Genomic DNA, 21,561 nt, shown 5'->3' on the forward strand with positions numbered 1-21,561 from the left:
CTCATCTAGAGTATTGCGTCCAGGTCTGGGCTCCACAATTCAAGAAGGACGCAGACAAGCTGTAGCGTGTTCACAGGAGGGCAACCAGGATGATCAGGGGTCTGGAAACAGCCCCATGAAGAGAGACTGAAAGAACTGGGCCTGTTTAGCCTGGAGAAGAGAAGATTGAGGGGAGACATGATAGCACTCTTCAAATACTTAAAAGGTTGTCACACAGAGGAGGGCCAGGATCTCTTCTCGATCCTCCCAGAGTGCAGGACACGGAATAACGGGCTCAAGTTAAAGGAAGCCAGATTCCAGCTGGACATCAGGAAAAACTTCCTGACTGCTAGAGCAGTACGACAATGGAATCAGTTCCCTAGGGAGGTTGTGGGCTCTCCCACACTAGAGGCATTCATGAGGCAGCTGGACTACCATCTGTCAGGGATGCTTTAGGTGGATTCCTGCATTGAGCAGGGGGTTGGACTCGGTGGCCTTGTAGGCCCCTTCCAACTCTGCTATTCTATGATTCTGTCTTAGATACATATATGATATCCCCATCTTATTATTCTTACAACAGGCTTGGGAGATAAGTTAGTCTGAAAGCTCATTTTACAGCACTTACATAGCTGTCTTGGCTTTGCAGCATTTACACACATACATAAATATGCTTTTCCATATATCTTGCCTGGAGAACACTCCCCCCACCCCCAAACTAATTAAAATATTCAGAAAGTCACCCCAAAACATTCATTTTCAATCAGGGTCAACTCATCCTATCGCAAGGCCTAGTTTTTCCCATAGGCCTGGCCACAGTTGCAACTCTGTTCAGTGCATTTTGTAGGCTCTTTGCAAAAACAGAAACATAGGTATACTCACAGGGGCTTCACCTGCTTTACAGGTGGAATGAAGACAGTTCTCTGGAACCACACAGTGGCCAAGAGAAGTAATGCAAGGCTAAGTGACACATCAAGCCTACACTTTCGTCTGACTTCCTTGGTTCTATTTAGTATACTGAGGTCTCTCATTAGTTAGGTACGGCAGGTGTGGGCTGATTTCAGGATCTTTGTTCTTTACTAGAACCCTGAGAGCCATCACCTGGATTGAAGTGCAAAAGACATGTGTTTAGACGTAAGGAATTCTGAGCTCAGGGATTTGTTTTGATTAACAGAGATGAACAAAGGTCCTTCCACACAAAAATCCACTGTTTACCCCCAAGCAGGAAAGCAGTAATTTTGTTGCTGCTATTGTTGGGAGTCTGAGTTCCTTGTTGATCTACTGCAAATCACCCAGAGATCTACCTCTGGGCGATTTGCAGTAGATCAGGAATTATGATTCCCAATAGTTTAACAATAACAGCAACAAAATTACTACTGCTTTCCTGCTTGGGGTAATTTATACCTTTTATTGGTTCCAGCAAGATTTGGCCATGATTTCCCACAAGTCAGCAAGCTTGAAATTTGAATTCTGAAAAGTGATCTATGGAAACCATTGGAAAACTTCAGCTGATGCTAAATTCAGCAAACAGGTGCTTAAGTTGGTAGTGCCAGCAAATGTGTTGCTTCAGCTCAGTGTCAGATTGGTGTAGTGGGTTCAAATCCCCACTTAGGTCAGATCTACACCAAGCAGAATATGATAATTTGAAAATGATTTGAAACTGTATATTAGGGTGACCATATGAAAAAGAGGACAGGGCTCCTGTAACTTTAACAGTTGTATTGAACTTGGCGTGTGTCCTGGGCCACAAGAGTTGTCACTACTGTTATAAAGCACTGAAAAGCAGTAGTGTAGATCCTGCCTCAGTCATGAAATTCATCTTGGTCCAGTCACTTTCTGTTAGCCTAACCTACCTCACAGGGTGAGCTTACCTATCAGGTAATGCTGTTCCCTTCATGAACCGTAAACGTTTCTTGAGCTAGGTCCACGGCTCTGCTTCACCCAATTTTTGCTTTTGACATAAGATTAAAATCTGTCAACAAGCATGGTCTTTTTTGTACTGATATCCATCCTACAGAAAAGCCCGTTGTAGGAATCCACCACTGATATGTGCTCTCTGCTGGATGGTTAAGACCTCTATATGTATAAAAGCTTTTCTTTCTTTCTTTCTTTCTTTCTTTCTTTCTTTCTTTCTTTCTTTCTTTGTACAGCATTTATAGTGGGTTTATTATTGCTTTATTACTGCCAATTGTAAGTTATCTAACTTAAAAACAGCTTGGTTTCATTACATTATTTAACTATGGGCTTTTCGGAAGACTGAAGAGATAATGTAATGAGTAAATAAGTAAATATTAGATGCCTATTTCATGGCTTTTCTGTCAATTTGCATGGTGCAGCTTTTCTTGCCAAAGTATTTGTGAAATGAATTAGAAACAGCTAGAAAAGTACTGAAAATATGAGTTTCTGTCCTCAGCCTGCCTGGTCTTTTGAGTTGTTGTAACTATTTCCCATGGGTGCTGATTTAAAATAGAAAAAGCAGCCCTTTTGCTATAATCTGATAGAAATTTGCTTACAGTTTACTTAATCTAGTAGCATAGACTAGGTTCCAATTTAGGGATTTAATCAAGAGGAACTATAGCCTGCGGTTGAACAATAACACACTTCCTCATTGGAAACAGAGTTTAATTGACTTTCCTTTGTTTACTTCAGGCTGATTAGTCCCACAGAAAATGACGGAAGCGGAGAATTGTTAAATGCACAGTTTTCGTCACAAGTTCCAAATTCTGAAACCTAACTCCTGCAACCTAAATTATGAAAGATGCACACAGTGGATTAAAAAGTAACACTCACCTTCTACACAGACAAGATAAAAATTGCAACACACACTGGGTTCATGCAACATGCTAACCCACACTCAGTGGTTGGGAGTGGGTTGTGGCTGAACTGTGGGTTGTTGTTGAATCGTCTCAACACAACGCGTTCTCTACAGTGTGGCATATGTTTCCTGAACAAGCCACTTGGTGAATCCATGGTTTATTAGGTTGTTAACAAGCCACACTTCATGGTTAACAAACCACCTGGTGGAAAACATGCTGCATTCAAACAACATGATAACCCAGAGTTCAATAACAACCAGGGTGGATTTGATTTAAATCATGATTTAAATCACTACTCAGAAAGACTCGATTTAATCATGTGACTCCCCCCCCCAGTGCACTCTATTCATTGATTTTTTTTTAAACTTAGCACTTAAGAGGTAAAGGGTTGATTCTGTGTACATAGATTTGCAAAGGAACAATGGGATTGTGATCTCTGCAGACTCAAATTCACAGTTTTGAGAACTGTAAAACCAAGCATCTGTGGTAATATATTATAGATAGAAAAATGCTACATAATTAAAAACTAATCCTTATTTCATGATGAATAACCTTTGGACTACAGTGTATCTTAAATAGAAAACTACCTTTAGATAGATTTTCCCTAAAAAGCATTTTATTAAAAAATCCGATTTAAATTTTAAAAAATCTGTTTTTTTATTTTTTTAATAAAAAAATAATTGATTTTTATCCACCCTGATAACCCATACTTCATAGAATCATAGAATAGCAGAGTTGGAAGGGGCCTACAAGGCCATCAAGTCTAACCCCCTGCTCAATGCAGGAATCCACCCTAAAGCATCCCTGACAGATGGTAGTCCAGCTGCCTCATGAATGCCTCTAGTGTGGGAGAGCCCACAACCTCCCTAGGTAACTGATTCCATTGTTGTACTGCTCTAACAGTCAGGAAGTTTTTCCTGATGTCCAGCTGGAATCTGGCTTCCTTTAACTTGAGCCTGTTATTCCGTGTCCTGCACTCTGGGAGGATCGAGAAGAGATCCTGGCCCTCCTCTGTGTGACAACCTTTTAAGTATTTGAAGAATGCTATCATCTCCCCTCAATCTTCTCTTCTCCAGGCTAAACATGCCCAGTTCTTTCAGTCTCTCTTCATAGGGCTTTGTTTCCAGTTAACCACTGTGTGTGGGCTAGCATGTTGGGTGAACCCAGCTATTGTAACTAGACATGATAATTATACTGTGCACTTCACTTAAATTCCTCTTAGCTGTTACCCATCCCACCTTTTGCAGGCAAACTCATGCAGCGTGCGATAGCCTAGTCAGGTCCTATGCTGTTGGCAGTATTTTTGCTCAAATGTTTTCATGCAAGAGGTCCTGGGAGGAACTGCACTCTCCCAAGATTAAGGGAGCTCAGCTGGTTTCTTAACCACCTAAGGAACCTGTGCCTTTGTCATTACCAACCACATAAGAGTACAGCTTTTCAGGAAGGGCCTAGGCACACCAAGGGCACGGGCATCAGAGCCATCCGCAAAGGGAAAAATGTACTCCAAGAATTGTACTCCCCATGACGTCTTCTCCTCCCTCAACGGTTATCACCACCAGCCATTCCAGCAGGCTGTACTGAGGAAAAGCAGGGCCATTCCACCCGGCTTCATTTCTTTCTTTCCTTCCCATTCATTTTGTCTTTCTAGATTGTAATCCTGCGGGTAAGGATTGCTTTGTTTTAGTGATTGAATGTAAGCCACTCCATGAGCCTGTTTGGCTGAGCGTGGGATAAAATATTCTAGCTTTCTGTGGGCAGAGGTATTTTGGCATGAAGGGATCATTCAAATGCAGTCTGAAACAGTCCCGTCCAGTCGAGTCCGCTAGACCATTTTTTTTGTCTATGCTTTATGTCGTCTTTTGTAGCGACTCCAACTTCCCCATAATTCACTATTCTCTGTTCAAAAACTCTCTCCCGTCCCCTCACATCCAGTTGTCTTGCAAATGTATACTGGAACTTCTGGAGAAGGACTGTGCCATTTCTATGTTCTGGATGGCACCTACCTAAACATAGCATAAAAAGCCATACTGGATTAGACCAAGGGTCCATCTAGCCCAGCATCCTGTTCCCACAGTGGTCAACCAGCTGCCCAAGGGAAACCCACACGCAGGACATGAGTGCAACATCACCCTCCCGCCCATGTTCCCCAGCAACCGGCATACATAGGCATACTGCCTCTGATACTGGAGGTAATATATAGCCATCAGGACTAGTAGCCATTGATACTCCTCTAGGATTTTGCCTAACCCTCTTTTAAAGCTATCTAAATCAGAGGCCTACAACTTGTGGCAGCGGATTCCATAGTTTAACTATGTGCTGTGTGAAGAAGTCCTTCCTTTTATCTGTCCTGAATCTCCCACCGTTAGAGTACCCTCCTCGTGTGCCAGTAACCCACAGATGAAGCAAGACACGGACAATTGTTTAATAAAAATGGATGTGTTTCATGTCCCTTGCGTAGACACATATCCCAATATTGCCTCTAGTTGAAAAGGACTATTGAAACACTACGCCTGCCAACCCTCCCACCAAAATAGGGTGGGAGTTCTAGGTCAGTCTGACCGCAGAAAGTCTGAAGTTCAAACTCAGGCATCTCCGCATAAGGCTGGGAAAAGTTGCTGTCTCAAATGCTAGCAAGCTACTGCTAGTGAGTGACCTAGATGGATTAATCGTCTGTTAAAATAAGAAGAGCCATGCTGAATCAGCCCAAGTGTCAATCTAGTCCATCACTCTGTTCACACAGTGGCCAACCAGCTGTTGACCAGGGAACCCGCAAGCAAGACACCCTACTGCCCACATTATCCCAGCAAACGGTGTATATAGTCTTTAACTGTTTTAATTGCTTTTACTGCTTCTAAATTATATATTGTTTTAACTTGGTTCATGGTTTAATTTTTTAGCTGTGTATATTTATTGTTTTATACTGTATGCTTTTATCTGTACGTCGTCCTGAGATCTTAATGATATAGGGCATGATACAAATGTTATAACTAATTAACTAACTAAAACTGCCTCTGATACTGGACTTTCAGGACTAGTAGCCATTGATAGCCTTCTCCTGCAGGAATGTATCCAACCCCCTTTTAAAGCCATCCAGATTGGTGGCCATTAGTACATCTTGTGATATCGAATTCCAAATTTAACTATGCGATATATGATGCAGTTGGCGTGGTAAAGCCAGTAATAATTCTGCAAACAAAGGAACAAGTGGGTACTTATGCTCCAATGCTACCTTGTACTTTAGCAGGAAATGCGAACTTAAAACACAATCTTTATGAACTACTATTCAGTCTCCCCCTCCATCCCATACAGTCAAACAGCTCCACACAACAGCCCCATTAAGCAACAGGAATGAATCCTAGCCTGTCTACGTGTTTCACCACGCAACAAAGTTTTAGTTGAAATACCCCAAATCAATACAGACATCCCTCGAATGCCAAGTCTCTGTAAGTAACAGAAGAGAATTTCTCAAGTTGCTGTAATGTAACCATGTAAGGGCAACAGGGCACTACTTATACAATCCAACTTTAGTTCATTCCCTTTCATGGCTCTTTTGAGATCTGACCTATTCTCGTCTGAGAACAGCATAGGCCATTTTACTGCTCTCTGAAAAGAGTCTTAAAAATACATTTTCAAAAAGCTCTACGGACTAGCAATACTATTTTAGCTGTGTAAGAAAACAGGATTTTTCAGAGCCTGGTGGAATCAATACTATTACTGCTGAAAAATATATATATCCAGCTTGGAATGTATTACCATTAATCCAGTACATGCAGGGGGAAAAATTCCAGAAACTATTTTACAGGACTTTCCAAGAATAGATCAACAGTACATGGGGAAAGAAAATTTATTAGGGAGATGTTAAGCTGAATTTTTGATTGACTATTATCTTATAATGCTGGTTTAATGTGGCTTTCTTAATTATTTAGTTTTATATGAGAGTTGTGCTGGTCTGTGATGTTTTTAGACTATTTTCGGGGACAATCCTAAGCTCCCAGAGGGGATGGCTAAGGGGCTGTCAGATCCAGAAAAGGAGTTCTGTAGGCCCCCAATTATGGTGGCAAACTCTACAACCATTACTCCTCCTGATAGTAGTAGGGGGTGAAAAGGGGTGTGTCGGGCATATTGGGGGAAAATCTTGTATCTGAGGGTTCCAAAGGGCTCCCATTCCTCCCAAAAAACAATGCTCATCAACCATTTCAAAAACTCCATCCCTTGCCAGGTAGTTGTGACTCAAAGTAATCAGAAAATTGCCACAACTGACTGACACAGGTGCAATGGGCAGAGGGGATTGGTGTGGGGGGCAGAAGCTACCTCTACCCAAAGGGAAAAAGGGAATAAACACCATAAGACAAATCCATGGACACTTGGCTCTTAGGTCTGTGCAATAATGTAGGCACTGAACACCTATTGCGAAATCTAGAGTAACGGAATGCTGTTTTGCACATTTTCTTAAAGAGCTACCTTTTGTTTATTGTCCCTAGAGTTGTTCAAACCACTTGCCAAACACAAATCTTAGAATAGTTGCCCAAAAAGCCGAGAGATAAGCAATAGCCTAGAAAGTCATCCAGTTGAAAAGATATGCATCAATTTTTACTTGTGATATGGTATCAATGTAAGGGAAGGATGGTATTTCAACCGTGTTGCATTTCTTGAACCTTGGCCATCAGATGTCTTCTAAAACAACTTTCATCCATACTGGCAGTTACATCAAACCAGGTAATTTCTGCCAAGCTCTGCCTAGCCTCTCAAATAAGATCCTGTCTGGAAAAGCTACTGTGTATGTATTCAGCGACACACCCTACCAACTACAGCGAAGTAGTTCTAATGCAATTACTCAAGACTGCCATGTATGTGACCTTGTATTGTTGTAAATCTTTTATTTGAAGATTCATTGTACACCAACGTAAGCTTCCGGAATACAGCTGTGTTTAAACTGAAAAAAATGTCACCCTATATCAAAATTTTACTACTACCTTAGATTTGCCATAACGTACCTGGCTGCTGCTATCTGGAAGTTTTTAAAATAAGCCTTTTTCAAACCTAAAAGAACAGCTGCGCACATCAGGTCAAAAGTGCAGCATTCTGGTTATTAGCCAGAGTCAGGGGAGTGACAAAGGCAGTGCCAACATGTGTCTTCTCAGTCTACTCAGCTGTGGTCCCTCTGGGATCTGCTAAGCAGCTAACTGAAGGTAAACCTCTTTACCTGCTGCCAATTAATAGGCCATTACAGGACCTGCAGAATTAACGGTTGAACTACTTAGAAAAATATCTTTACATAGTTCGGAATAATGATATTTATTAGAGCGTATCAACATCCTGCATTTTTTCTGCTTGAGATCTTAGTAAGCAAAGGGAAGCTCTTTAACAATGGGTTTCTTGCAACAGTTAATATAAGGGAAGTAAGCCAAAACATACAAGCGGTTTTATATGACATGAGACAATAACAAGAATGAGAATATTAGGGACAAAGTAATTGGATTAATCCAAATGTAAAATTAATCAAATCATCTCTGCATCTTTATAGTTAGTCAGTAGGGACTCTCTGCACAGCAAATACAAATTGTATACGTTTGTGAATATCTGAGCAGCTCGTGGCGAGAATGATGTAAAGTTTAAGGGTAGTATCCTGTTATACTGGCACCGTGCTTCCGCTAGCTGTTTTACTAGCACAATAGGAACTAGCAGTTCCCAAAGTAATCATGGAAGTGAGCAGAAATGCTCATTGCCAGAATGGGGCAGGTCATGCACTCCTACACTCACTTACCGTGGAGTAAGTCCCACTGAACTCAACGGGACTTACTTCTGAGTAGTCATGTACAGAATTGCCCTGTTAAACTTTCCTATATGATCCATATCATATGTAATCTTCAGAATTAACCCTCTTTTAAGCATTTTGTCTATTATGAGCTGAAATGACACACCGTACATCAGATGTTTACAACTTGTTTTATTTTATAAGAGATTCCAAATCATGGTGCTTCTTCAGTTAGAAATTCCTGGAAACAGAAAAGAAAACACAGTCACACATGTATAGCTTTCTAACTTAAGGAGTTACCCAAAACAACACAAGCAGTTGGTAAATCTAGAATGTACAGCTGCATCGCACCCGAGAAAGAGAGATAAGTTTCCACTGCAAGGAAGAACTTGGCTTCCACAGTCTCACATACACTACTTACTTGGAAACAATGCCATCATTTTTTGCCAGGCGCAGAATAGAGTCATCCGATTCCCCCTAGAACAAATATAAATTCGATAGTGAAATTAGTTAGGAACAGCATGTCACATATTGAATATCCTTCTAAAATAGCTTGTAACCAAGATGGCTAACAGTAACAGTTCTGCAATGCACTGTACATAGGGCTACCATTGTACCTAGTTCAGAAACTTCAATTAGTTCAAAAGAGGGCAGCCAGGTTGGTCACCGGTACATCTAGAGGTGAGCATATTACCCCAACATTAAAATCACTTCACTGGCTGCCAATTAGTTTCTGGGTGAAGTACGAAGTGTTGGATCATTACCTTTAAAACCCTACATGGTTTGGGTCCAAGCTACCTGCGGGATTGCCTTCTCCCGTACAATCTGCCCCGCACACTCAGGTCCTCTGGGAAGAATTTACTCCAGCCAACAAAAACAAGGCTGACAACTATTACCCAGAGGACCTTTTCTTCTGCCGCTCCCAGTTTGTGGAATGGCTTGCCGGGAGAGATTCGTCAACTTAACAGTCTTCCGGAATTTAAGAAAGCCATAAAGACTGATCTCTTCCGGCAGGTCTACCCAGTTGAATTTTAAGACACCTTTTAATAATTTGCTGCTTTTAATAATGTATTAGTTTAAAATGTTTTAATTAGTTATATGCATTTTATAGTGTTTGTATTTGTGTTGTACCCCGCCTCGATCCAGAGGGAGAGGCGGGTGACTATTATTATTATTATTATTATTATTATTATTATTAAGATGAATGTTAAACCAATAATTTTAAGACGTCTTGATTGTTATTCTGATATTGTATTGGGTTTATATATGCTCTTTTAATTAATTTTATGTGTTTGTTTTATATTGTATTGTAGTAATGTTGTTCCCTGCCTCGATTGAAAGGGAGAGCCGGGTAAGAAATATTAATAACTATTATTAACATCAACAATAAAAAATGTAATGAATTGGCCATATAAATTAGAGCTGTGCACAGGTGGCTTCTCAGGGATCTCCATCCCTTTTGTGGGCAGAGAAATTGCGAGTGGTGTGTGTGTGTGTGTGTGTGTGTGTGTGTGTGTGTGTGTGTGTGTGTGTAGATTTAATGGCATTTCTCCAGGGGGAGAAAAAATTCTCCAACAGTTCCTCATAGGTAGGGCTCCCCAACTGGCACAGTTCTAGTTGCAGCACAGCTTCTTAATATCCACACAATGCAGCTGTGAGGAATGCAGTGTTGTGTCTAGCTCCAAGGAAGAGGTGGAACTAGTGCTGTGCCAAAATCTGTCCTCGAGTTCCCTGAAATTTTTCTTCCCCTATGAAAGAGGCTTCCATTGTCCTGCCTCATTCTCAGGGTGTTTTATAGTTTATTTTTTGCGATGTTTTTGAGCATACCTAATCATTGCAAATCAGCTAAGGGTCCTGTGTGTGTGGTTTCTTTCTACTAGACATCTCTTGATTACTCTGCAGCCTGCCAGGCTGCCTGTGCTTCCTGACCTAAAAAAGTCCCATGGGAGGAATTAACTCATGATGCCATCCCCTGGGCTTTAATTGGAAGTGTGGGAATGACAGTGAGCGACAGGCTGCTGGAAAGATGATAGTACAAACAGGACGTTTGCACACACTCCTTAGCAGCCTCCTAAGTAAGGCAAGCGGAAGAAACTCATAGCCGTGAGAATTTTTACAAAGTGATCTTCACCATTGAACTTCTTTTCAAAAGCAATTTCTTTTCTATGAAATTGAATGAGAATGGTAAAAAAAAAATGCGAGAGGATTTTTTTTGGCACAGCACTAATATAAATATAAAATGCACTGGACCCAGATTTAGTTATACTTTGAGTAGACCCTTTGAAATCGACAGGAGTTAAATTAGTCATGACCAACTTGAACCCCATTGATTTTAATATGTCTCTTCAAAGTATGACTAAGTCGGGATCGAACGTAATATTAAGGTGATCCAAAAATCAGAAAAGTACATAAAAATGGCATTCCTAGCATCTAATAGCATTTTAGTGTGGTCAAAACGCTCCACATATTATCATCTCTGTAACATCCGATTACAGCAACAAGGAGATATTGATTTTTTTCCTCGAACGGCCAATTTTAGGAGCGCATAAACCAGGACTGATCTACTCTTATTTTTGCCTCAGGATGAGGAGAAATGGGAAACAACCAGCCCCTTTAGTAATTCTTTGCAAGATTGACTTCAGCTGCAATCCTGTGCCCACTCATGTGACAGCAAGCCTTGTGGAATACAGTGGGACTCAGATTAAACATACATAGGACTGCGCTGTTATGTTCACAAAACCAGTATAATTAACAAATTGTTAATAGCGAGTCAAACCATATTTTCATGTTGCTTTATGTGTTTCAGTCTCTACTCTTCACACTAAGCTTGTAAATATCAGTTCGTGCCATGAAATGGTGCAGTCAAACCTATCATTCACCTCCTGGTGGTTCCAGCACACCAGGGAATTCGACCCTTACCACTTCTCCTGAAATTTTGACCATTGTGAGGATATGAAAACGAGGTTCGCTGTATTCTGTGAGGCTTGCTCCAGAATGACTGAGTGTACTATAGAGTGACTACTTCCACTTTCAGAAGCAACTATTTATGGCAGTTGCTTCCTGTGCATGGACGAAGTCCAACAATTAAGGGCTCAACACACAGACCCTGTTTAGTCAACATGCTAAGCCATGATGGTTAAGCGTTTTGAGCTAAACATTATGGCTTAGCATGTCATGTGAACTAGGATGAAGCGTGTGCCATGTGAACCATTTCTAACCATTGTGGCTACATAACCACAGTTTAAACACGCTCATTAGCCATTTGCTGCAAAAGGGTTAGTGGCTTAACGTGTCGTCTGAACAGGCCCATTACTACAGCATACAGAGCAGATGACTCTTCAATGCCACTGTGACTTTTCAAACTATGAACCATCATTTGGTAAATCTGAGGTTCAGGCAGAAGGCATTTCATAATCTCCACAGTGATATTCAACTCTACTCATTTTCTGTTTATAATAATGCAGTGTAAGTTTATAGAACGTGAGACTTCCTTTCAAATCTGTTCTCCGTACAAAAGAACAATACTTTATGTCTCATACTTGGCCTTATGAGTTAAAGGAGGAAAACTAACTACCCAGTCATAAACTTTACTGATTTCAATGTGAGTTTCTCTCAAGTAAGTGCACCTAGAATTGCAGCCCAGGAGAGAAAAACAGTGAAAATTCGTATGTGGATATGTTTAAACGTCACATTTCCCATATGTCGCACTTTGGGTTTTAGGAAAATGGCAAGTTATATTCCTTGCTCAAAACAGGATCTTTCAATGAGAAACTTTCCCTTTAAATGGCAAACCGGAATTTACAGAAATGTAAGAACCCGACATGAAGTAGACCCCCTGCACATGGCTGCAAAATACAGGCAACAAAATCCAAACTGTAGAAAAATATTTAAGTACTTACCATCCTACGAATTGCTCCACAAATGGCGTATGTTTTGAATTGGCCATTGACTCTACCTGTTCCTTTATCAACCTGAAATTGGAATTATTACATATCAAAATTTAACTTTTTGTACTTAGAACTTGGAAAACACAGAATGCATAGAAGATACCAGTATCCTTCGGATTCTACAAATCCAAACAGCAAGATTACAGAAATAAATGAATTTAAGAACATAAGAACAGCCATACTGGTTCAGACCAAGGGTCCAACTAGTCCAGCACTTTGTTCACACAGTGGCCAACCAGCTGTCAACCAGGGACCAACAAAGCAGGACATGGTGCAACAGCACCCTCTCACCCATTTAGATGCCCGAATGCAAAAATGCATTTGCCCAGCAGATTCACTAGAGAAGTGAAATCTGGGGCAAATGTCAGTCATATCTTTTGTACAGAAAAGGATTTACTTTTCATTTCTTCTAATCCACATCACATCCATGCAAAGGTTGATGCTGGAAAGCAACAGAATAGGCACTTATCCTAACCTACAGAGCAGGGTTCCTCAGCCTTTTTGGACCCATGGGCACATTTGGGAATTTGAGAAAATGCTGTGGGCACCAACACAAAATGGCTACCACAGAGGATGTGGCTAGTCACTGAATGGGTGCCTGGCTAGTCAAAAGAGAGGGGTGTGGAGGAGAGGCTAGAGGCTGGGAGGGAGGGGGAAAGAGCCAGGCAAATGGGGTAGAAGGGAGAGAAAGAGCAAGGTTAGAGGCTGGGAATGGAGAGAAAGCACAAGATAAATGGGACAGAAAGAGCAAGGCTAGGGGCTAGGAAGAGAGAAAAAGGCAGCTAGTGACAGGGAAGGCAGAGAAACAGCGAGGAAAGAAACTGGATGGTGAGAAATAGGAAGGCTAGAGGCCGGGAGTGAAGAGACAGAACAAAGGGGGAAAGACCGTGTGGACAGAAGAAGACTGGGTGGGGCCAGGAAGCAACTCTTTCCTTCTCTTCCTGCCCGCTGAACAGCAGATCAGCAGCAGGTTCAGGAAATAGGCAACCTGATGTTTTTCAAGTTTTTACGTAAAATAAACCTTTAAAGGGGGCAGAGAGAAATAGCTTAACGGGTGCCATTTGGAGTCTCTATGTGGGCACTACTTTGGAGAGAAAAACCAAATAAGAGAAGCATGCAACAAGATTACAGGCTGCCCTGTATTAATTACGGTAACAACAAACTGCTTACCCACCCTTTGCCCTCTTCTCCACTAAGTGCTTCTTTTCAACTTTGGATGCTCTTGGTCTCCCGAAGCAGGAAGTCTAGCACAAGGAATAATTCTTCATCCACACATCCTCTAGAACCAGGAGACCAAGAGAAGCAGCAACAGGTTGCTTTCATGCTGCTGCTGCTGCTGTAATTTGTAATAGCCAGGGCCAGTACTCTTAAAGCAGTGGTGGGCTCCAGCGATCAGCACAACTCGCAAGGGGGGTGGGGAGCTTGTGGTCGAGGGAAAAAAATTCCCCAGGACCTCTCGCAGTTGCCTACCCCTGCCCTAAAAGCAAAAATGGGGAAATACTACTGCACCTTATGCAAAACGTGGCACCACAACTCCCATTATCACCCGACAGCACTGCCATTGGTCAGGAATTATGGGAGTTATAGTTCAAAACCTATGGAGGCCTACAGGTTGCCTACTCCTGCTGTACATGAATACTGAATTTGCTGTTCAGGAGAGACTGCTGCTCAAGTCAGCAAGCAGCAAATTACAAGCCTTGTTAACTGAAATTCAGTAGCTCAAAGGAACACACACTTTGAAATATTTACATCTTCCAACTTGTACATTCTAATTAATTCTGATACTTTACTCACCTCGGAAATATTCATTTGGGTGGAAGCATGGTCTTTAGCACCAATTATCCGGTTGCTAGCAGAGCTGAAGGGAAGAGAAAAAAGAGGTTAAATATGTATAAAACAAGGTAGAGGGATGGGAAAGAAATGCCTCTGTCTCTTGCATGGATGATTGCTATGTCTCACACCACGTGGCACCAACTCTACCCACACTTCATGGCATGCCTCTGCAATCCCCTGCCCACAAATACTGTTGGCATAAACTCCAATCACAATGTAAAACTTGGAGATAAAGCCTTGGGTGTAGTTCTGGCCAGAATTCATAGCCTTTCTGTATCTTTAATCCCACTTTTAACAACTTGACCTTTTCTATACACTAGTCAATGACAAAAGATAAAAATCTCAATAACTTTGTGATGAATTTCTTGTTGCTATGGAACCTCAACCAGGACATAAAAACTTTTGGGAACTGTAGTCAAACGCTGCACAGGATTGGTATTTCTCCCACCATATAACTTTGATTGCTTTTTTGAAGTGATGACAAATTAACCAATAGCTTCAACATTATGCTGAGGTTGTCCTAGCAGATAATTAACATTTTAACATTCTCCCACTGAACGTTAAAATTCCTTGACAGAACAGAAAAAACATAAAACAAATACATCTTGTAGGATCAGTACTTCTTATAAAGTTCTGCTCTATAAAAGAGATTCTTTAACAGAAAAGGTAACTTCCTTCATTCATAAAAATCAAATTTGCTGCAGTAACTTACATATTCCTTTCTATTGACAGGAGTCAAATGAGCAGTTACACAAAAAGATCAGCCAGTGAGAGACATGGGGATGAATTGAACATAATGCTAAACCATAGTTTAGTGTTACAAAAAGCCACAACAATCCTCAATTTGCCCCCTCTAGTACGTAATTTCCGTAAATACTCACCATTTACGAGGCACGTAGAGGTCCACAAATTCCCCAGCGTCGTTCTGCATCTTGTGTTTCTAGAGCACTTGCCAGAAGTGACGTGTAACAAAAAAATCCTGAAAAGACATGTTAGAAGATCAGTATCTAGCAGATGCTAAAGTCACTCAAAAGTAGAGAAGACCTCCACCCCCAGCAGTTTTTATGAGCTAACTTCCTTCTCATGACAATGTTCTAGCTCCTTTCCATCACTTCCCATTGTTTTCTCAGCAGCAATTCTCACCACATGCAAATGGAGCAATGTGTGTATTTGACGAGGACTTTGTGTCTTTTTACTGTGTGGGACTATTATGTACTTTTATCTCCAATCAAAAAGGAATGGGGAAACTAACACTGGATTCAACCCTGTGTCTCCAAACCTTCACACTTTCAAGAAACATTTGGTACAGTGGAAGTGGCAGAATTGGAATCAGAACAATTTACAGCAAGATATGATTCAAGTAATGTCCAGAACTTGGTTTCTGCCTGCTAGTGGAGTCCAAATACATCTCTGACTGGTCACATCCTTTACACAAAGCGGCTCATACCTTCTCAAATGTTAAGTGGTAACAAATGTAATTTCTCACTATGTACATTGATGGTGCTATATAAATAAATAAATAATAATAATAATAAGCTCTCAGCCAGGCTTGTCAAAAAAGAGTTTTCAAAATAAAGAATCTCACTAGAAACATGGCACATAATTTAATGTAGCCAAGATTTTTTAATATAGCCAAAATAAAGTTTCAATATTATATGTTCATTCCATACAATATAGCAACCTCGATTCATCTATATTATTTCCCATGAATCACTGTAACTGTGTCCTTCCTAAAATCTTAAGGAACGGGTTTACCTCATTCCACTCCACTACAAAACCTCACAGAAGAAAACAGGATTACAGGTGCATATTTCTTATACCCTATTTCTTCGATTCTAAGAATAAAAACATATAAACATCTCTAAAAATGGGGTGCATCTTAGAATCACGGGTGTGTCTTAGGGTTTTTTTCCCTGTTGGTGGTACTGATGTTAGTGTGCATCTTACAATCGAAGAAATACAATACTTCTGTTGTCACTGAAAGCCATTGCATGAGCACCTCCACCCCCCCAAACTCCACTATTCCATACAGCTAAAAGCTCTGCCTGTCATTTACAATATGCATTAAAACTGACCATAGTGTATTTGTAATTAGTATATTTTGTTTGCTTCTTTTAAAGAGAAGGCTGTCAATGACTGCTATGCCAGTATCAAAGGCAGCATGCAGCATTGCTGGGGGATTTGGGCAGGAGGGTGCTGCTGCACTCATGTCTTGCTTGTGGGTGTCCCCTGGACAGCTACGATGTGATGTGAATGTTCATGTTCGACTTGGGCCACAGCTAGACCTAAGGTTTATCCTGGGACCATCCAGGGTTCGCCCCTGCCTGAGCACTGGATCCCCTGTGTATCACCTAGATGAACAGGTTTGACTCCTGGACGATCCAGTGATAAACCTTAGGTCTAGCAATGGCCTAAATGAACTCTTGGTCTGATCCAGCACAGGTCTTATGTCTTAATGGGTCTGATCCAGTATGGCTCTTAAGTTTTAATGGATACACTCCCAGTAGGTTTAACACTGGATCCAACCCGATGGGAGCACTGCAGTTTTTTAAGCACATGCACCGAGATTGGACAGACACGTTATAGGGCGAGGGAAAAGGAAGGGAAACTACGGCACATGCATGCACAGAAGCCACGTTTTAGAAAGGAATCCCTCGAATTCCGCTTTCCACCCCCACCCCCGAGACAAAAGGGAGGCCCAATACGAGGGGGGGGTGGAAGGCGCTGCCCAGTATCCAGAGGCAACTGCAGTGCATGGAAGGGCTCAGTTAACCAACTATTCCGCCTCCCCAATTTCAGCCACCACCCCCGGGGGGGGGAGAACGACGAAGAATACCACCCTGCGACCCGGACCAGGCCTCGCCTCACCTCCTTACACGCCGCGAGCCCAGGCCGGAAAGGAAGGATTACGTCACTCAGAAGCGACGAGAAAGAGCGCGGCGGAAGGGAGGAGGGAGGCCAATGAGCGGCGCGCAAGACATACGCAGCGCGAGATTGTTGAAGGCCGACGCCGTGACGTCACCCTGAATGGATTAGAGAAGGCGGGGTCGGGAAGTGGGCGGTGCGTCGGCTCAAAGGGCGGGGAAAAGGAGGAGGAGGACGACCGTTAGCCACGCCCATTTTCTGTCCTCGCCTCAGAGCGGACTCGTTTCCCTGCAGAAAAGGCGGGAAAAAGGAGGCGCTGTCGTTGAGGGAAGGGAAAGGTAACGCCGCCTGCGGGTTGGAAGGGGTCTACTCTGTTCGCAGTGGCGCAGCAAGAACTGGACCTTGGGTTGTGAAGTCCAGGGCCCTGCAGTCCCGTAAACTATCAAGTGATTACCCCGAGAGTAGCGGTAGCCACGACGGTGCGGTGATTTAAATGCCTTAGAAACCAGTTACTCTCAATCTGAGGGACAAGTATGTGGTTATAGAATTGCTCTCTGCACATGCTCAGATGTACCCTTTCCACACTACACACTTCCAAGAAATGAATAATAGCACTAGAGACAGATGTCCGTGCTAAGGTTTGGTTTGGTTTGCCCAGAAACAACATCGTACGGTTTGTGAAAACCTTTATAACCTATATTCAATATAGTATATAATTCAAAACTTCCCTGACTAACATCTGTACAACAGTGGAACAGTCCACCTGCGGAGGTTGTGGGTTCTCCATCTCTGGAGGTTTTTAAGATGAGGCTGGACGGACAGCCACCTCTCAGGGGTGGTTTAATTAGTTTCCCTGCATGTTGCAGAGGGTTGGACTATATGATCCTTGTGGTCCCTTCCAACTCCACAATGCTATGTTTCTATAGAGGGCACTTAAAATTGCTTTTAATTCAATAATGAATGTTCAGTTACATAAGTCTTTTCGAGAGCCTTTTGGCTGAGGTGCGGGATAAAAATACTCTAAATAAATAAATAAATAATAAATAAGTCAACACAAGAAAACACCCCCCCCCACACTCCCTCTCAGCGCTGGAGCCCCCAACACTCAGCATGAGCTGTTTTGCATAACGGCCGCCCAGAAGGCGTCTGGAGAGACTTCAGCATAATCCCCATTCTTTGCCAGCAGCATACAACTCTCCTGTTAAAACAGCTCCACTGGCTTCCAGACTGTTTCCGGGCACAATTCAAAGTGCTGGTTATGACCTATAAAGCCTTATATGGCTCGGGTCCAGGTTATTTGAAAGACCGTATTCTCCCTTATGAGCCTGCCCGTGCTTTAAGATCTTCTGGAGAAGCCCTTCTTTCAGTCGCACCATCTTCACAGGCCCGCTTGGTGGGAACATGGGAGAGGGCCTTCTCGGTGGCTGCTCCGGTGCTTTGGAACTCTCTTCCTGGGGAAGTTAGGTTGGCTCCCTCCTTGATGGGCTTTCGGAAGCAGGCTAAAACTTGTTTGTTCCAGCAGGCCTTTGGAGAGGAATTTGGTTCTCCATCTATGTTAATGACTTGTAATTTTGTTGTGTATTTTAAATGTTTTTTTCAAAACATTTCTTTTCCTAGGTTTTACAATGTATGTTTTAAACTTTGTAAGACCGCCTTGCGGCCCAGTATTGGGCAAAAGGCAGGATACAAATAAACATAATAATCATAGTAATCATAATAATCAACCTTTCTAGTCCCAGCACGCCTCCTCTGGAAGATTCTGACTGAGCCGGGGAGAAGAAACGAGCACATACCGAAGGGATTGGTCAGAAGTCCGCAAAGAGCGATGTGATTGGTCGGCCAGGTTCCAGCACGTTCCAGAAGCAAACACACCGTATATATCAGGTAGCAGAAGGCGACGCAACGACAGATTGCGCCTCGGTCTTCAGCAGCTGCCGTTAGTGCTCGTTGCGCAGGTGGGAGAGACGTTTTCCCTAGCTTCTGAGAGTAATCCCGACTGCGTGGCTTTAACCATGTCGAGCAAAGCGCCTGCGATAGGCATTGACCTGGGCACCACATACTCCTGCGTCGGAGTTTTCCAGCACGGGAAGGTGGAGATCATTGCCAACGACCAAGGCAACCGCACCACGCCCAGCTATGTGGCCTTCACCGACACCGAGCGCCTCATCGGGGACGCAGCCAAGAATCAGGTAGCCATGAACCCCAACAATACCATCTTCGACGCCAAACGCCTCATCGGCCGCAAGTTTGAGGACTCCACAGTGCAGTCGGATATGAAGCACTGGCCTTTCCGTGTGGTGAGTGAAGCTGGGAAGCCCAAGGTGCAGGTCGAGTACAAGGGCGAGCTCAAGACCTTCTTTCCTGAGGAGATCTCCTCCATGGTGCTGACCAAGATGAAGGAAATCGCCGAGGCTTACTTGGGCCGCAAAGTCCAGAGCGCTGTCATCACCGTGCCGGCCTACTTCAACGACTCCCAGCGCCAAGCCACCAAGGACGCGGGCACCATCACAGGCCTCAACGTCCTGCGCATCATCAACGAGCCCACGGCCGCTGCCATTGCCTACGGCTTGGATAAAAAAGGCAGCGGAGGTGGGGAGAAGAATGTGCTGATCTTCGACCTGGGTGGCGGCACCTTTGATGTCTCCATCTTGACCATTGAAGATGGCATCTTTGAGGTGAAATCGACAGCTGGCGACACTCACCTGGGCGGGGAGGACTTCGACAACCGCATGGTGAGCCACTTTGTGGAGGAATTTAAGCGCAAGCATAAACGTGACACCGGTGGCAACAAGCGAGCCGTCCGGCGCCTCCGCACCGCCTGTGAGCGGGCCAAACGCACCCTGAGCTCCTCCACCCAGGCCTCTATTGAGATCGACTCCTTGTTTGATGGGATTGACTTCTACACGTCCATCACCCGAGCCCGTTTTGAGGAGCTCAATGCTGACCTCTTCCGTGGCACACTTGAGCCTGTGGAGAAAGCCCTGCGTGATGCCAAGCTGGACAAAGGGCAAATCAATGAGATTGTGCTGGTTGGTGGCTCCACCCGTATCCCCAAGATCCAGAAGCTGCTACAGGACTTTTTTAATGGCAAAGAGCTCAACAAAAGCATCAATCCTGATGAAGCTGTGGCCTACGGTGCTGCTGTGCAGGCTGCTATCCTGATGGGTGACAAGTCAGAGAACGTGCAGGATCTGCTACTGCTCGATGTCGCACCGCTGTCGCTGGGTATTGAGACAGCTGGTGGCGTCATGACCACCTTGATCAAGCGCAACACGACTATTCCCACTAAGCAGACACAGACTTTCACCACTTATTCAGACAATCAGAGCAGTGTGCTGGTGCAGGTGTACGAGGGTGAGCGGGCCATGACCAGGGACAACAATCTGTTGGGCAAGTTTGACCTGACAGGTATCCCACCGGCCCCCCGTGGTGTGCCCCAAATTGAAGTCACCTTTGACATTGATGCAAATGGCATCCTCAACGTCACAGCAGTGGACAAGAGCACAGGCAAAGAGAACAAGATCACGATTACTAATGACAAGGGCCGCCTCAGCAAGGATGACATTGACCGGATGGTGCAGGAAGCCGACCGTTACAAGGCAGAGGATGAATCCAACCGGGAACGGGTGGTCTCGAAGAATGCCCTGGAGTCCTATGCATACAACATCAAACAGACTATGGAAGATGACAAGCTGAAAGGCAAGATTGCAGAGCAGGACAAGCAGAGGGTGCTTGAAAAGTGCCAGGAGGTGATCAGATGGCTCGATTGCAACCAGATGGCTGAGAAGGAGGAGTTTGAGCACAAGCAGAAGGAGCTGGAGAAGTTTTGCAACCCCATCATTGCCAAATTATACCAGGGTGCTGGAGCTGCAGGTGCCGGAGCTGCAGGTGCTGGTGCTGCAGGTGGTGGACCCACCATTGAAGAAGTGGACTAAACTGCCAGGGACAGTTGCCAGTTGTCCTTCTGTTTTCATGAGTCAATCAGTGCCATTGCTGACTGAATACTGTTAGTGCCGTAGGAGAAGTTGCCACTTGTTCTGTTTTCTTGATTCAGTCAGTGCCATTGCTGACTGAATACAGTTAATGCCACAGGAGCAGTTGCCAATTGTTCCTAAGCTTTAAAATGTTTTGCCAGTTTTTGGTCTGGTTATTTTGAAGTTTTGAAAATAAAAGTTACTTGAAGCATATAAACATCCTCTCCTTTCTCTTTCTCTAAAAGACTGATGCCAAATATAGGCTTAACTTGACATTACAAACTCAGAAAAGCAGGTTACACATTTTTATTTTACACTCCTGAAATGATGACCACTATCTAAGACCACCAAGAAGACACCAGTCTGTCTTCTTAGTGGTCAAGCTGCACCAATTA

General features: G+C 43.3%; 2 protein-coding genes across 2 annotated transcripts; one reads left to right on the forward strand and one right to left on the reverse strand.

Annotated features, from left to right (window-relative positions):
• Positions 1-8,719: 8,719 nt before the first annotated feature.
• RPS21 (ribosomal protein S21) lies at positions 8,720-17,296 on the reverse strand. Its single transcript, XM_063120803.1, has 6 exons — positions 17,196-17,296; positions 15,209-15,306; positions 14,289-14,352; positions 12,447-12,518; positions 8,969-9,024; positions 8,720-8,788 (listed from the first exon to the last, which is right to left on the reverse strand). The coding sequence occupies exons 2-6, from the start codon at positions 15,256-15,258 to the stop codon at positions 8,779-8,781; spliced, it is 252 nt and encodes an 83-aa protein (XP_062976873.1). The 5' UTR covers positions 15,259-15,306; positions 17,196-17,296; the 3' UTR covers positions 8,720-8,778.
• A 1,908-nt stretch (positions 17,297-19,204) lies between these two features.
• On the forward strand, positions 19,205-21,277 carry LOC134412921 (heat shock-related 70 kDa protein 2). The gene is made up of 2 exons (XM_063146896.1): positions 19,205-21,065; positions 21,096-21,277. The coding sequence occupies exons 1-2, from the start codon at positions 19,205-19,207 to the stop codon at positions 21,125-21,127; spliced, it is 1,893 nt and encodes a 630-aa protein (XP_063002966.1). The 3' UTR covers positions 21,128-21,277.
• The last annotated feature ends 284 nt before the right edge of the window (positions 21,278-21,561 follow it).

Source organism: Elgaria multicarinata, chromosome 1, assembly GCF_023053635.1.
Source record: "Elgaria multicarinata webbii isolate HBS135686 ecotype San Diego chromosome 1, rElgMul1.1.pri, whole genome shotgun sequence".
Classification (NCBI taxonomy): Eukaryota; Metazoa; Chordata; class Lepidosauria; order Squamata; family Anguidae; genus Elgaria; species Elgaria multicarinata.

Bases quoted from the DNA above. Each gene is read 5' to 3' on its own strand.
- RPS21 (XM_063120803.1), bottom strand. From the start codon at position 15,258: ATGCAGAACGACGCTGGGGAATTTGTGGACCTCTACGTGCCTCGTAAA. The intron at 14,353-15,208 runs GTGAGTATTTAC...TCTTCCCTTCAG, and splicing joins CTCTACGTGCCTCGTAAATG to CTCTGCTAGCAACCGGATAA. The intron at 12,519-14,288 runs GTGAGTAAAGTA...TTCCAATTTCAG, and splicing joins CCCAAATGAATATTTCCGAG to GTTGATAAAGGAACAGGTAG.
- LOC134412921 (XM_063146896.1), top strand. From the start codon at position 19,205: ATGTCGAGCAAAGCGCCTGCGATAGGCATTGACCTGGGCACCACATAC. The intron at 21,066-21,095 runs GTGCCGGAGCTG...CTGGTGCTGCAG, and splicing joins CCAGGGTGCTGGAGCTGCAG to GTGGTGGACCCACCATTGAA.